The 16,224-nt window shown below is 42.0% G+C and overlaps 1 protein-coding gene across 1 annotated transcript in view; it reads left to right on the top strand.

Moving 5' to 3' along the window:
* Positions 1-1,520: 1,520 nt before the first annotated feature.
* The window catches only part of TRUB1 (TruB pseudouridine synthase family member 1), a 45,843-nt gene continuing 31,139 nt past the window's right edge, over positions 1,521-16,224 (top strand). Inside the window, exons 1-3 of the mRNA XM_039546163.1 lie at positions 1,521-2,279; positions 4,420-4,515; positions 11,296-11,351. Of these exons, the coding sequence (XP_039402097.1) occupies positions 2,123-2,279; positions 4,420-4,515; positions 11,296-11,351 (309 nt within the window). The 5' untranslated portion in view covers positions 1,521-2,122. The remainder of the gene's footprint in view (positions 2,280-4,419; positions 4,516-11,295; positions 11,352-16,224) is intronic.

The raw sequence follows: 16,224 nt of genomic DNA on the forward strand, positions 1-16,224 counted from the left end.
GAATATAATTATTTAAAGTCATGTAACAAAGGTACAATGACTAACAGTGTGATGGGAGAGAGGGAGAGCTGCTTTCCAAACCAATTAATCAGAAAGTCATGTACTTTGCTGCAGAATGATGTAGTGTCTCTAAAAATCCTCACTTCACACCCATATCTGCTGCATGATAGAGTCTAAACTACTTGCATGTTTATGGTGAGCAGAAAATGTGTAAACATCACATCTAAATGTGATATTCACGAAATCAAGTTGCCTGGGAAATGACTGATCTCAAATCTGAGCCTGCATGATAAGGAACGATTTATAGCACCTTCTTTCTATACCAGCGGTAGGCAACCTATGGCACATGTGCCAATTTTCAGTGGCACTCACACTGCCCAGGTCCTGGCCACCAGTCCGGGGGGGGGGCTCTGCATTTTAATTTAATTTTAAATTAAGCTTCTTAAACATTTAAAAAACCTTGTTTACTTTACATACAACAATAGTTTAGTTCTATATTATAGACTTATAGAAAGAGACCTTCTAAAAATGTTAAAATGTATTACCGGCACGCAAAACCTTACATTAGAGTGAATAAATGAAGACTGAAAGTTTGCCGACCCCTGTTCTATACTAACAGAAGCTGAAGGAGTTCCATCCCATTCACTAAAGAATGGTACATTTATTTTCTAATTAATTAGTGCCAGCCACCATATAATATTCCAATACATTTATCCAAAATTTAGGCCTGGATCATGCAAATACTTATGCATGTGCTTAGATGATCGTGGAGTCATAGATTATAAACCAGAAAGGGACCATTATGATCATCCAGTTTCACCTTGTGTGTGACACAGGCCATAGAATTTCAGCCAGCAATTCCTCGTCAACCTGTAATTTCTGGCTGAGCTTTTAAGTCTTTTAGAAAGACATCCAAACTTGATTTAAAAATTTCAAGTGATGAAAAATCCAACTCACCCTAGGTGGTTTCAGTGGCTAATTACCCTCATTGTTAAAAATGTGTAGACAAATTCCGACTAGAAATAACCCAGTTTGTGAAGATAGGGGTCTAGCAGTGTTTTCGCTGTTGGCTGATGTTCTTTGGGTACTATTCCTGCTCCCATTGATATCACTGAGATTTTTTACAATTGACTTCAAAAAGATAAGGATTGATTCCTTCATGCTGATGTAATTCTGTTCACTTTGCTGAAGTTAAGTCTCATTTACACCAATGCAACTGGGTTGAGAATCAGAACCTGCGTTTCTAATTTAGTCAGTACAATGTTCAAGCCTTCAGCACTTTAAAAACCAACGTGTGATAACTGGAACAACCACCACCAAGTTTTGTCCCCTGCTGCTCCTTTATCAGCTCAGCTGTTCAGAGTCTTCAGATTAATTGGGAGTTTAATCATCCTGGGTTGTAACTGTTTCCCCCACGCTCCCGACTGGTTCTAACGCCTTCAATCTAAACTGTGGGAACTCTGAAGCAAGAAAAAGTGAGCCAGGGCAATAAGAAACGCAAAGTGCGCGCGACAGGGACGAGCCAGGGCATCTCATGGAGAACAGAGCCGAGAGGAGAACGGGGCAGTTTTCTGCCCACTCCCATCCCCCCCGCGTGGTGCACAACAGAAACCCACCCATGCGCCCCTAGCAAAGCTGCGCGGTGCCAGCCCTGTGACCTCCCCCCCCCCCCCGTCCCCTCGACCAGGTGTTTCTCTGGAAAGCGGCTCGCCCTCTGCACAACGCCGTGCACGCGCCGTTGCCCAGAGCAGCTGCCGCAGCCTGTGCACGGCGGGAAGGGAATCCTGGCCCCTCCCGGGGACCCACAGCACCCCGCCCCTGGGCTGCCCGGACACCGCTCCACCCGCGGCAGCAGAGCAGATGCAGGCTGCGGCCGCTCCAGCATCGCCGCGCGCTCCTCCCCTGCGCAGGCTGCAGCGCCCCCGCCCAGCCCTGCCGCGCGGGGCGAACACTACATCTCCCAGCACCGCCTGCAGCGCGAGCGGGCACCGGGCGCTTCCTGCTGCCGCCCGGGCCCCGCGTGGGTCGAGGGGAAGCACGGCCCCAGAAAGCCGGGCCAGAGCCGCCGCCGTCCCCGGGCCTCCTCGGTGCATCTTCAGCCCGGGCGAGCCCGGCCCGGAGCATGGCTGAGAAGGTGCACGGGAAGCTGGGGCACGTTATGGCCAACCCTGCAGCCGCAGCTAAACTGCTCTCTCTGAGCGGGCTGTTTGCTGTGTATAAACCCAAGGGGCCCACTTCAGCTAATGTGCTCAACCAGCTGAAGGAGAAGCTGCTGGCAGGTACTGCAGGGAAGGGGCAGGATGCCGCCCTCGGGCTGGGTGGGGGAGGCCACGGCGGGTGGTTCAAGCTGGGACTGCGGGTACGTTGGGAGGAGGCAGGTCTGGATGACACATGCTGGGAGCTTCATGCTCTCGGGGTCCCACACACCATTAGTGCTGAGAGTATCGGTCTGCACACAGTACTTTGCCCGTATATGTCTGCAAATCCAGTTGCTGCACCATCAGTTTCCCCTTTGCAGGTGGCTGGGGACCCCTTGCCTGTGTAATTGTCCCATTCCAGTTACCCCAGGCCCAAGTAAGGGTTTTGTGTGTGCAAATTACTGCCTGTGTGTAGCTTCCTTGCTGTGCAGTTTGTACCTTCACCCGTTCATATCCCCTAATCAGCATAGTTTGAATCCACACCTAATTTGTGGCCACCCCTTCTTCTGTGCATGGAGATAATCATGAGTTTACCTGACATGCAAATTTTGATACCAGAGGTGCACCTGAAAGTTTCAAAGCAAGTTTAAAAATCCAGATTTTCCAGGGCTGCAAAGCTGGAAAAGTCTAATTGAGGGATACTTTGGTTAAAGAGAAGTGAGATTTGTAAAATGTCTGTTAAAATACATATAGACAAAAATCCTTAGTCACAGGAAGGAGACACTAAAAACTGTCCTTAAATTAAATCCAAAGTGAAGGTGCCGCTTTCATTCAGGTGTCTGATTTCACAAATACGTGAATCCATTTGTGTTCATCTACTTAGGCTTTTTCAAGCTTCTGGTATGTATTTGAGCTTCCTCTTTTGTGATTTTAGTATCCCAGCAAACATAGGCAATATCTAAATCATAACTCCTAGGAACATATTACCTCTTCCTTTTCAAAGTTCATATCACTGTTGTCTGTCATGGAAAGAGAGCCAGAAAAAATATATTTTCTCCTTAGTTTTTCAGATTGTTTACTCCAGTGGGTCCTGCTCTTGCAGTATGGTCCATGGTGGTGGATTCTTATGCCTCCATCAAGTCTCACTGAAATAATTTTAGTCCCACTCAGAGGCCCATGAGTCTGTCTGAGTGGAACGGAATTTAAGGATTGTGAATAACAGGGTTGGAACACTACAGAACCAATCCCCACTGACTTCAGGTGGGCTCCATGCCATTCCTTACTCTACCTCTCCATAGTGAATTGCAGGGTTGGGGTTTAAGATTGTAACTTCCTTAAGGGGCAAGGACCATGTTATCTTGTATACAGCACATAGCATGATGAAGCCCTGATCCTGATTGGAGATTATAGAGCCTCCTGCAGTATAAGGCCCCAATCCTGCATGGAAAACTGCAGTAGACACCTATTGAGTGGGGCTCCATGCAGGCACAGGGGTCTGCCCATGAGAGTCCCAGTGCTGGATTAATGTCTGTGTAGCATAATTACAGTTGTAGCCCTTTTTGACAGCTAGTTTCAAAGTTCTTCCTGTTGTTTGTATGGGACTCTCACTGTAACTGAAGAGAGAGAAAAACATTTGAAATAATAGGAAATTTGTTATAAAGCTATAGAAGATTGGAAAGGGGACTTGGGGGCATATGTATATTCAGTTGACTTGCTTTCAAGTTTATAATGGTCCAGAGAGTCTGCTGAATGTTTCTTTTTCAGGGAGTGATCAAGGCTGTGGAATTCCTAGATGGGATTGTAACAGGCCAGTCACATTTCCCCATATGAGACTGTTTATTGTATGCCATAACAGCAGATGGGCAACAAAGAGCAAATTCCACTCAGTTGCATATAGACATCCCTATTGAAGCCATTAATGGAGCTGAGTGGTATGCGGCCCATTATGTGCAATCAAATAAAGCAAGAAGGCTCAGTGATGCTTTCTGTGAGTGTGTTCAGATGGTGATAGTGTTACATGTTTCATTAATGAAACAAATCAGGTAACCTGTCCATTCTGGTGTTGCTTGTATATGCCTTTAACACTTTTGTGTATAATGGTGCATAAGATTATTTATAATTAGCTGATAGCTAATTGTGTGTATATATGTATATAATTCATGATTTAATCAGAGCATGGAGAAAAATTATTTCCATTGAATGTTTTGGCTTTTTTAATATATTGCATGTTGCCATGTTCTGAGGTTGTTCTGTAATGCATTTTGTCAATTTATTTTTGCAGAAGCTGGTATACAAAAGTGTGCAAGAAAAAGGAAAAAACAGATTTTGAAGATTGGACATGGTGGGACTCTAGATAGTGCAGCTGCAGGAGTTCTGGGTAATTAAAATATGAATATCTGCAATATCTTTGTTGTTTTTATTTAATGAATTGTACTTCTAATAGCCTGAGAAACAGTTACTTTTGTTTGGCTAAGCTGGTGTTTTGTAGCTGCTGTAATTTTCTGTAGTGTTTGTTGTTATAATAATGCTTTATATTTCTGTGTCTTTATCTCGAAAGATCCCAAAGTGCTTTAGAAACTAGAGATGTGTAGGATTCAGTTCAGCTATGGAGTGCAGCAACACAATATTTCTGGATAGGAAGTGAAAAATAACCTATCTAATAACAAAGCATCAATGAGGTTTCTACGCTTACTATCTCTCAATGATTTCTATATCAAGTGTGTTCAGTTTACTGGTATTGGAATGATAATTGCCAGCTGTGTAAACTCAGCCTTGGGTCTGAGTGTCAAGATGCATGATTCCCAACTTGCACATCATCATCAATAATTTTGTTGAGGAACAACATAGAACAGAATCTGCAGCTTCCATAATCTTAACTGTGGTGCTCTGCAGGGCTAAAAGGAATAAAAACAGTAAAAATTCTGTTTTGTAATTAAATTCAACAGGTGTGACTGTGAATATACATAGGGAACAGATCCACTGAGTTTTGACATAGTCACTTCTCAAAGTAGAACTGTGCTTCAGGGAGACAGAGTCTGTTCCTAATGGCTGCCAATATGTTGGTAATTGTCTCTCTGTGGCCTGCGTGCATTGTAAAATGTAACTCCCATAGACTAGAAGTAAACTTTAGCTTTGCTTGTTCCAATTTCCTGTTTACTCAGTTGCCATTTGATGAAGAACATTGTGTCTGGTTCTGAAGCGGAAGGTTCTTTCTCTTGCACAGATGTTCCCATTGAGCACATTATTTCTTGTTGTGGGAAGTCATCAGCATTGATCCAGAAAACAAAACACAAAAAAAATCATTGAGGTTTTTTAATTGCTTCTCCTACTGTCTTCTGGCAGCCAGTGGGCTCCAGAGCTTGCATCTGTGGCACGACAGAATGTATTCAAGCTTGGTTGTACGTCTGGTAAAGACAGAAAAGTGCATCACCTTAATATGTTTCCGATCGATGCTTCACAAGGGCAAAGGATGTTTTCTTCTAGTGACAGAGAAAAATCAATGCAGGCCAAATAGAAAAGGACAGAATTGGTAGGTGGATAGGAATGAATGCTTTAAAATTTCTAAAGATGTGAGAAGAAATAGTTGGGGGAAGGGAAGAAATAAAAGAAAAATATTTTTTTCTTTGTTATTTTTCCTAACAGTTCAGTTAGCTGGTCTCTGTTGTCTCCAGTGTATTGGTGGTGGTGGGGGAAGCTTTCTTCCACCTACAAAGCAGCATCACAAGAAGTCTTTGAGGCTACTAAACCTCTTCTCTTGATCTGTTCATCTGTGGCCTCAAATTTCAAGATCTGTACTCTGATTCTTTCTCTCTGCTTGATATAAGACCTTTCTGCCTATTTGTAACAGCTAGGTGAAAGCACTCTCTCCACTGACATTCAAGCATTTGAGAGATCACTAGACCAGGGATAGGCAACCTATGGCACGAGTGCCGAAGGCGGCATATGAGCTGATTTTCAGCGGCACTGACACTGCCCGGGTCCTGGCCACCGGTCTGGGGGGCTCTGCATTTTAATTTAATTTTAAATGAAGCTTCCTAAACATTTTAAAAACCTTATTTACTTTACATACAACAATAGTTTAGTTATATATTGTAGAAAGAGACCTTCTACAAACATTAAAATGTATTGCTGGCATGCGAAACCTTAAATTAGAGTGAATAAATGAAGACTCGGCACACCACTTCTGAAAGGTTGCTGACCCCTGCACTAGACAATGCTTGAGCAAGGCCTAATACAGTTCAGTTTGGGGTTTTTATTAAGGAGCAGCCTGGCTCTAATGTAAAACCTTTGGAAAACTTTAGACCAAACATTTCTGATCGTCTCCCTCAGTGGTTGGAGGTCTGCCCCAGAATAGGAGTTGAACAGACTGTAGTTATGTGAAGTGTGATGGTTGCATGATGTAAGGTAAGAGAAAGCAGAAAATTATACAAGCACTTTGATATGAAAATCAGTTTCAATCACCTTCTTGACAAGGCAGAAGTCACCATTTATCCTCTCAGAATTGAGTGCAGGCTGGGGAATGGTTGGTGCATGGAAGTCTTCTGAGATAAGAGACACCCACTTGGGTAGTGGCTGATGTTCACTAGTTAGCCATGAAATAGGTTCAAAGTGTCAGTAGCAGCCCTAAAAGCTTCCCCCACCTCCCTGCTACTCGGCCAGTGTGCTTCTACCCTGACCTGTAGTGACTCCGCTTTAGGGGTGAGAGCAGTTCAGTCTGCATGTTTGTGTGAGCTTAAGCCTCTCTTCTGAACCTCGCATACATTCTGCAACCAATGTTTCATTTGGTATAGATCACTGACAATCAGATTATGACCACTTTCAATCACTATTACCTAAGCTGTATTTGAATCGGTGACCTAGAAGTTAACGACTTCATAGGGCATGTTTACATTGCAATAAAAAACCCTTGGTACCAAGTCTTAAAGCCTGGGTGCACTCACTCAGGTGCCAAGGGCTCACACTATGGGGCTAAAAATAGTAGTGTAGAAGTCTGGGCTCATGCTAGGGCCCAGGCTCTGAAACCCAGAAGGAGGTGGATCTGAGCACGTTTACACTACTATTTTTAACTCCATAGTGCAAGCCCAAGTCAGTTGACCCAGGTTCTGAGACGCATAGCTATGGGGTTTTTTTTCTTTGCAGCATAGATGTATCCATAGTATGTTGTTGTATCCCATGAATTATGGTGTTAAAACAAATGGACGTGGAAAAGAGCTATCGAGTCATTGAGTCGGTCTCCCAGCCACTACAGGATGGTTCTCTATGGTACATGCTAACAGTGTTTTGTCCAGTCTGGTTCTAAATACTCTAAGTGGTTGTGTCCCTGTTCACTTGCTCTGAAGCTATATCTATATTGGCAATAAAAGACCTGCAGAATGGCGATAGCTGATCTGGGCCTGTGGGGCTCACGCTGCGGGGTTATACAATTGCAGGGTAGTCATTAGGGATTGGGCTGAAGACCCAGTGAGGGGGGTTGGGTCTTGGAGCTCAAGCTCCAGTCCAAACTCGAAGAGCTACGCTGCTATTTTTAGTCCCACAGCCTGAGCCCCACAAACCCGAGTCAGCTGACCCAGGCTCTGCTGCGGGTTTGTTATTGCAGTGTAAATGTTGTGATGTTCCACTCCATATGTTTATGGAAATATGCTTGAGTGTAAATGTAATGTAACTGGAATACTTTATGCAAAATGTCTCTTGTAAGTTATCATTACAAAGCTTATAATCTACTGAGTGTGTTCATCCTATTTGAATGAATGTATCATTCTTGTATCTGAAACTAGGAAAATAAAATATAACTCTGGGGTCCTATTGTAATTATGCAAAGTGTGGACCATTAGTGGTGGTTTAGAATCTTGATGGCTCCCATTGACTAGGACAATTGGTTGTAGGCGGTTTATTTACCTGCAAGCCTTCTTGTGGATGTGGCGGCCAGCCTGTGGGTAATGAAGAATGAGGTCTTATAGTGACATGTGACCATGTCACCTGATACTGGAATCCATATTAAACCTGGTGCTTTTCCATTTAGAAGGAGGGGTGGGAACCCAGAGAGACAAAAGATTCCCGCCTTGGGCCAAAGCTATAAAAGGGGGTGGAGCAGAACAAGGAGGGTTGCCAGTTATGAAAATCCCCTAGTTGTCACCTGATCTGGAACTAACAAGGATTGTACCGGGGAAAGGATTGGGCCCAGACTAGGAAGGAGTCTAGTCTCTGAAAGAAGCTTATTGGAACATCTCTGAGGGTGAGATTTACTTGTATTCAGTTTCTTAATGTATGAGGCTTAGACTTGCATGTTTTGTTTTGTTTTGCTTAGTAACTTACTTTGTTCTGTCTGTTATTACTTGAAACCACTTAGATCCTATTTAATAAAATCACTTTTGTTTATTAATTAACCCAGAGTAAGTGATTAATATCTGGGGGAGCAAACAGCTGTGCATATCTCTCTATCAGTGTTATAGAGGGCAGACAATTTATGAGTTTACCCGGCATAAGCTTTATACAGAGTAAAACGGATTTATTTGGGGTCTGGATCCCATTGGGAGCTGGGTGCTGGAGATAGGAAACCTGCTGAGCTGTTTTGGTTGAAGTCTTCAGCTTTGGGGTTGTGGTTCAGACCCTGGGTCTGTGTTGCAGCAGACTTGCGTGTCTGCCACAACAAGGCAGGGTTCTGGAGTCCCAAGCTGGCAGGGGCGATGGGCTCAGAGGTAGTTATCACAAAATTGCTAAAAATCATATAGTTTAGTGAGACAGGGAAATGGTAGGTCCAATCTTAATGCCAGTTCAGGGATGTGAGTCCCATTATTTCAGCTACATGGGGTTCTTGCCATACCTGAGGGGGCACTATGATTTAAAGACCAGCAAAATAATTCTTCAGCTGGCTAAATTGCTTTTGTCTTTGTGTTGGGGAAACTCTCAGAACATCTTTAAGTTAGAGCTTTAACTTTTTCCTTTATTCAGTCAGTTTTCTGAGATATCCCTTTAGTTCCATCAAGGTTTAATAGAAGTTGAAATTTTATTTCAAATGAGTCCAAACGCTCCAATGTTGCATATAAAAGTGTTTAAACTCTTAGAAGTCATTTTAAACTGAAATGATTCTTAAATAAAGTCTTTCAACTTAAATAGTTATGCAGATTGTCTTATTTCTTACCAATCTATAGAGAGGTTTTTCTTGCCTTCCTGAGTTTGGTAAGGAGTTGGTTAACCATTGCTAGGTAACTAATTAAGTTTCCAATTAATATGAATGATTTTATACTCGGATGGCTTCTTATATTAGCAATCTGTTATAGCAAGGTCATTTGATTCCATTTTTTACATAAAACATCCACTGTTCACATAATAGTGGTATTGAGGCAGTTATTACATTTGCAAATACACATTTCAAAGCATTCAAGGGACAACTGAGGTTTTCACCTTGAAGAGGAAACACAGAGTTAGACATAACTATCATCCATTAAACGCTGTCCAACCATAAATGTTTTTCTTACCATTTGAAGACTTTAGAGCAATTGTAAAATAAATCAGTTTCAATAAAGATAATTCTAGAAGTCTTTGGTTTTTTTCCCTTTACAAGGGGGAGGGATAAAGAGGGCCTCTTTTATTACTTAGTTTTTAGCTCTGATAATGTATCCTAAACATCACCCCCCCTTTGGAATATCCCGAATACACAACTAGATCTCTTTCTAAAACACAAGTATTTTAAAAAGTTTTATTTTCTTGAGATAAAGATCATGTCTATACCAAACCAGTCTCCTGTTCTTTAACGAGACACTCTTTTGTTGTCTGCTTGTCTTTTGACCAAATGGTTTCTACATTTACAGCTTGTAATTAACTTCTATCAAATAGTTATTGTGATTTGTCCCTTGTATAGACTAACACTTTTATGCTATTTTGAAAGATGTGTGTAAAAGAATATATAGACCGTTAAAGCAAAACAGAAGTTGTAAACCTGCATTCCAGAGCATGTATAAACACATTTGGAGGTAATATATTTGGTTTTATGGCTAAGGAGGTGTCCTCCTCTTTGACACTTTTGGTGCCTGTTACTGGTTGATGGAAAGCAAAGATTTCCTATGGATTCCCTTAGCATTTGATTTCATTAATTAGCAATTAAAAACTTAAGCCCATGAGCTATCATATTCTTCAAGTATTGTGTGTGGAAATAATTGTATGTCCTAAAACTGAGTAAAGGCAAGATTATACTAATTAACAATATAAAAGAGAATTACAATAATTTATTAATAACCATTTTGCATCAATATTGAGGTATATCCCCTACACAAAGTAGTACTGGAGAATCCTCCCGTATACTCTTTGTATGGCGATGACAGTTTTACAAATGCGTGGTTATAATGTACCTGGTTTTCTTGTTTTCCTCTTCCTGTTGTATCTACTACTGCTGAACACTGTGCAGAAAACCAATGGAAAAAGTTAGTAAAGAAAAACACGTTACTGTAGGAAGTTTTAATGTGAATCCTAACACAGTAAAGAGATTTTTCTACCCATTTACTTGGATTGTTAATCGCTTTGACATGTCAAAATGTAGTTTAAAATTGAAAAAAAACAGTGGGCCGCACAAACACATGACCCTGCCTGTTTGATTTATAAATGATCCTAGCAAGAGACTCGGGGACTTCATGATTATTTTACTTTCTTGCCCTGGTCCTATCAGTGCCAAACTAATTCCATTATGGTATTTGCGGCTACCTTAGCTGCATTACTACAGGCCACTAATAACCTTTAAATGGTCCATTAGTTACAGCAATGGCTTTGGCTCACTAATAATGAACCTTGCCAAAGACTTTATCAGGCCAGACTGAGAGCCATAGTTTGTGCTATGTCTTTCTTTACTGATGACTGAAAGTACAGCAAAATAAATCCAATCACAGGGTAGAATTAAAGCATTTTAACAATAGGCAAAGCTTATCTGTCTTCTGCTTCTTGTCCTTTCCTCAGCCCCAGTAGATAGAACATCAGAGGTATTTTCTCTTAGGCAATATCTTTATCTTTTGGTATCCTCCTCTTAAAAGACTCATTCAGCTGATCATGATAATTGAGGCCATTTATATGCAAGCCGTGCAGGAAATGTGTTATTTCTGACTAGCGTGATGTATGACAGTGAGGAGAGGGAGATTAGAATGCTGTAATATTTCTCTTTCTGTCTTTGCAGTGGTCGGTATTGGAAAAGGAACTAAAATGCTGAGCAGTATTTTGGCAGGTTCCAAGGTATGGCACACTAAGTTATTAGTCTTAATATTTTTTTCATTGTCAAGGTGAATCGTGATACAGGCAACTAAAACACCCAACATTAAGCAAGGGCTCAGAATGGCTTCGTTTCTGCAAGGACCCAAAGTGTTGCTATTACAAGCATACTAAACTGTCTGTCGGAAACCCTTGTCTCTCTGATGATGTCCCAGAGGGTAGGAAGGTTTTTTCAATGTTCAGTTCCTTGTAGATTTTAAATAATATAAGATGTAGAAACACAATAATGAATGATGTCCTATAAATATTTTTCTGTTTTTAAATCAAAACTTTAAAATCCCATCGTCCCTATCCTTTCCTTCAAGTAGATATAAGAGTAATACTATGATTCTTCCATCACAAGCTGTTATGAAATTACATCTGTTCTTCACATCTGCTTTTTAAAAAAATTCCATGCAGTCTTAAAAGACTCATAGACTTTAAGGTCAGAAGGGACCATTATGATCATCTAGTCTGACCTCCTGCACAACGCAGGCCAAGATGAAACCCTTCGATTTAAAAAAAAAAATCTTTAGTAGTAGTATTGCTATAATGGCTAGATGCAAGCGGGGATGAGGGCTCCATTGTGCATAGACCCTGCCCCAAAACATTTGACACAAAATGTTACAAGCAAGTGTGACCAAAATTAAGAAGGGACAATAAAGGTGACAAAAGTAATCTGTGTAATCACACACACTTATATATGTGGTTCCTGATGTTTCCAAATCTTCTTAGATTTAAAAAAAACAAATGAACAGCAGTTTCCCATGGATGTATAACCAGATCATTAGTTGGTTGACTTCCTTGTAGGTATCACAGCAAAAGTTGGTCAAGAGGAAGGAATTGGAGGAGGAGCGGGTACTGGTGTTCTGGTTTAATTCCATTGGGGAGTTCCATGCATCGAAGGCAGCATGACATACAGTGCATAGATGGTTCTAAGAGTGGCTGTCAAACAGACCTGCAAGGCTAATAAACAACCTTCTATTACTGTTTTCTTATTCAAAACACACTGTGCACTTGGGACATTATGTGCTCCTAGACTCTGATTTTAAGGACTCTTTGATCAGGGGAACATACACCCATTTAGATTATAAACCCTTCAGAGCACAGATGGTCTCTCTCTTTCCTGGGTTTGTACAGCATTCAGCATGGTGGGACTCCAGTCCTGAATGGGGATTTTGGGAGCTATCATAATATATGTAGTAATAGAGTTAGTAAAGTTAACCAACAGGGTGTACAATCACACAAAAGAGAAAAGCATCATGTATTACCAGCTTAAGGACTGATCCTGCAAACATTTACCTACCTAAGTAGCATTAGTCTTGTGAGGAATTGCTTTATCATCAATTGGGCTACTCACATGAATAAATTCTGTGCATAAGTATTTGCAGGATTGAGACATTAGTATGCAAAGCACAAGTGACAAGAAGTGGATTTGGAGAGCTCTCATTCTGCATAGTTAACAGATGGGAGCTTGACTCACCTCTACTTGTACTTTCTGGCTAGTCGCATCAAAAGCTTGGCTTGTGTGTTTACATTTCTGGGAGGTAGATGTTGGGTAAGTGGATACATGGACCTACTCCAGTTAATCCAGCAGGGTTGGTTCCAGCCCTGGGTGTTAGGGATTTTGCACACTATCTTGAAAGCTGAAAATGTAAAGTCCTGTTGTTTTAGAGAATACTTTTAAAATGAGAAAATGGGCAAGAATAGGAGATGAAGAAATCAATTCCGCAGTCAAGTGCTCTCCAGATTTTGTTACTTTAGGAAAGTCAATAATGACTTAAAAATAATTGACTTTTTCAAGTCAATTGACAGTTCCTCTAATGCATTTCATGCTGACTATTTTTCTTCCTTTTTTTCACATCTGATCCATGCCAATAAACTATTTATAGATGCTGTAGTGATGATGATTTGAACTAGCGCCTGACTGATAGCCACCCAGGTTTAAGAAGAAATAAAAGACAGAAAATCAGTTGTGGCAATAGGGCCTGATTCGAAGTCCCTTGCAGTTAATTGCGATGCAGTTTTAGATTTGATTTTGGTAAGTAATGAGGATGTCATAGAAGAGCTAGTCATAGGAAATAACTTTGGCTCAAGTGATCATGAGTTTATTCATTTAGTTTAAATGAAATGGAAGGATAATCAAAACCAAGCAATCAGCTATGGATTTTGGTTTCAAAAGGGAAGACTTTGGGAAATTAAGGGAATTTGTTGAAGACATTAACTGGATTGAAGCACTCAAAGACTTAAATGTGGAAGAGGCTTGGTATTTATAGTGTTATTTAAAAAAAAGAATAAGAAAGGATGATGTTGGGCACTGTTTGGTGTGGATGGGAAGGGAAGGAGGTTGAAGAGATATGGCCCAAAAACTAAAATAATGTTTTGCCTTGGATTTCAGTAAGGATGATAATATGGAATATGGGTATGAAGGCAGATGGAAATGAGTGTATGGAAATGACCACATCTGAGGTGGGAGAAAAATGTGAAGATCTTAATGTGGTCAAGTCAGGGGGGACCAGATAATTTCCATCACAGAATACTGAAAGAACTGGCACATGAGAGTGCTAGCCTAGGAGCAAGGATTTTTAATAAATCTGTCCATTTGGGGCTAGTGCCATATGACTGGAGTATAGCTAACATTGTAACTATATTTAAGAAAGGGGGAAAATAGTGATCTTGGCAATTGAAGACCTGTTAGTCTGCCTCAGTAGTGTGCCTAAGAAAGGTGGTTCTCAAGCTGTGGGTCATGACCTGATTTTAATGGGGTTGCCAGAGCCAGCATTAGACTTGCTGGGACCCAGGGCTGAAGTTGAAGCCCTAGCTCCAGCCCCATTGGGGCGGTAGGGGTCAGGATGTGGCCCCCTCTCCACCACACCTGGGGCGGTGGGGCTTGGGCTGTGGTTCCCTCTCCCCTCCCCAGGGTGGTGGGGCTCAGGCTCCGCCCCACTCCCAGCGTCATGTAGTAACTTAGATGTCAGAAGGGGGTGACGGTGCAATGACGTTTGAGAACCTCTGCCTTAGAACAGATTGTGAAGGAAAGGATAATTAAATTCATGGAGACAAACAGTAAAGGGGATATAATTCAACATGGCTTTCCAAAGGTAGGTCATGCCAGACTAACCTGATTTCTTTCTTTGGAAATGAATTAATTTTTTTCACTAAGGGGAATACAATAGATCTAACATACATGGACTTAATAAAGCATTTGGTACAGTACTACATGGGATATTATTACGTAAATTAGAGACTATGGGATTAGTACAAGCACTATAAGGTGGATAAAGAATTGGCTAAAGGAAAGAAGGCAGTGGGTTTTGTTGAAAGGTTAACTGTTGGACTTGAAGGAGGTTACTAGTGGAGTTCCTTAAGTATTGGTCTTGGAATCAATCTTATTCACTATTTTTATTAATGACCTTGTCACAAAAAGTAGTTGTGTGCTAATGATATGGATGACCTTGAAGACTGGAGTGACAGAAATGGGATGAAATACAACAGTACCAAGTGCAAGGTCTAAGGATCTAACCATAAGAATTTCTGCTGCAAGCTGGGGGCTCATCGGTTGGACATGACGGGGGAAGAGCGAGACCTGGGTGCATGGGTTGATCACAAGATGACAGAGGCACCAATGTGATGTGGCCGTGAAAAAGGCAAATGTGATCCTAGGCTCTATCAAGTGAGTCATTTCCAGTAGAGAGAGAGAGGAGTATTAATGCCATTGCAGAAGGCACTGGTAAGACCCCATCTAGAATACTGTGCACAATTCTAGTCTCCCATGTTCAAGAAAGATGAATACAAAGTGGAACAGATGTAGAGAAGAACTACAAGGATGATGAGGGGAGTGGAGGGCCTATCTTATGAGAAGATATGGAAAGAGCTTGGCTTGTTTAGCCTAGCAGAAAGAAGGCAGGGAGAGGATATGATTGCTCTCTATACATACATCAGGGGGGATAAAAACCAAAGGGGAGGAAGAGCTATTTAAGATAAAGGACAATGTTGCCACAAGAACAAACTGGCCAGGCTGGAAATTGAAAGAAGGTTTCTCACTGTCAGAGGAGTGAGGTTCTGGAACAGGCTCCCAATAACAGTTGTGGGGGCAAAGAACCTCTCTCTCTTTAGAGCTGGGCAAATTTATGAGTGCGATTGTGTGGTGAGGTTGCTTGTGCTAGCAGGGGACAGCAGCGCTGGGGTTTACTTCCAGTTTGTCATATGTTCCTAAAAGCTCACGCTTCAGGGCTTCACCTGGCCACCAGGAGGGGGTCAGGAATGGATTCTGTTACTCCCTCTTCCCAGTGTATTCTGGATTTTTTTAGGTCTCCTTCCTCTGATGTATCGTAGAAGGCCACAGCCGGAGATGAGATATTGGAAAGGATGGGCCAGGGCTCTGAGGTAGTACCAAGCAGTCTCTCTCAGGTGCTTGGCTGGCTGGTTCTTGCTCACAAGCTCAGGGGTTTTCCCCCAGGTCAGATTGGCAGTGACCTTGGGGGGCTTTCGCCTTCCACTGCAGTGTCTGAGTGCGAGTCACTTGCAAAGATCATCCAATTATATCTCTCAATCATTTCCCTGACCTTGCAGGGGCCTTGGCGTTGGTACATCTCACTCCCTCTTATTCTCTCACTGTGGCATGTAACCATCTAGTCTCCTGCGGTTTTTACTAATTTGGCCTGGTTTTGGTTGTTGGGTTTAGTGTGAAGGTGCTGGGTTGTGTTAGTGGCTTCTGATATACAGGAGGTCGGACTAGGTCAGGGTGGGCAAACTTTTTAGCGCGAGGACCGCATCTGGGTATGGAAATTGTATGGCGGGTCATGAATGCTCACGAAATTGGGGGTTGGAGGGCGGGAGGGCTCTGGCTGGGAATGTG

Source organism: Mauremys reevesii, linkage group 7, assembly GCF_016161935.1.
Source record: "Mauremys reevesii isolate NIE-2019 linkage group 7, ASM1616193v1, whole genome shotgun sequence".
Lineage (NCBI taxonomy): Eukaryota > Metazoa > Chordata > Testudines > Geoemydidae > Mauremys > Mauremys reevesii.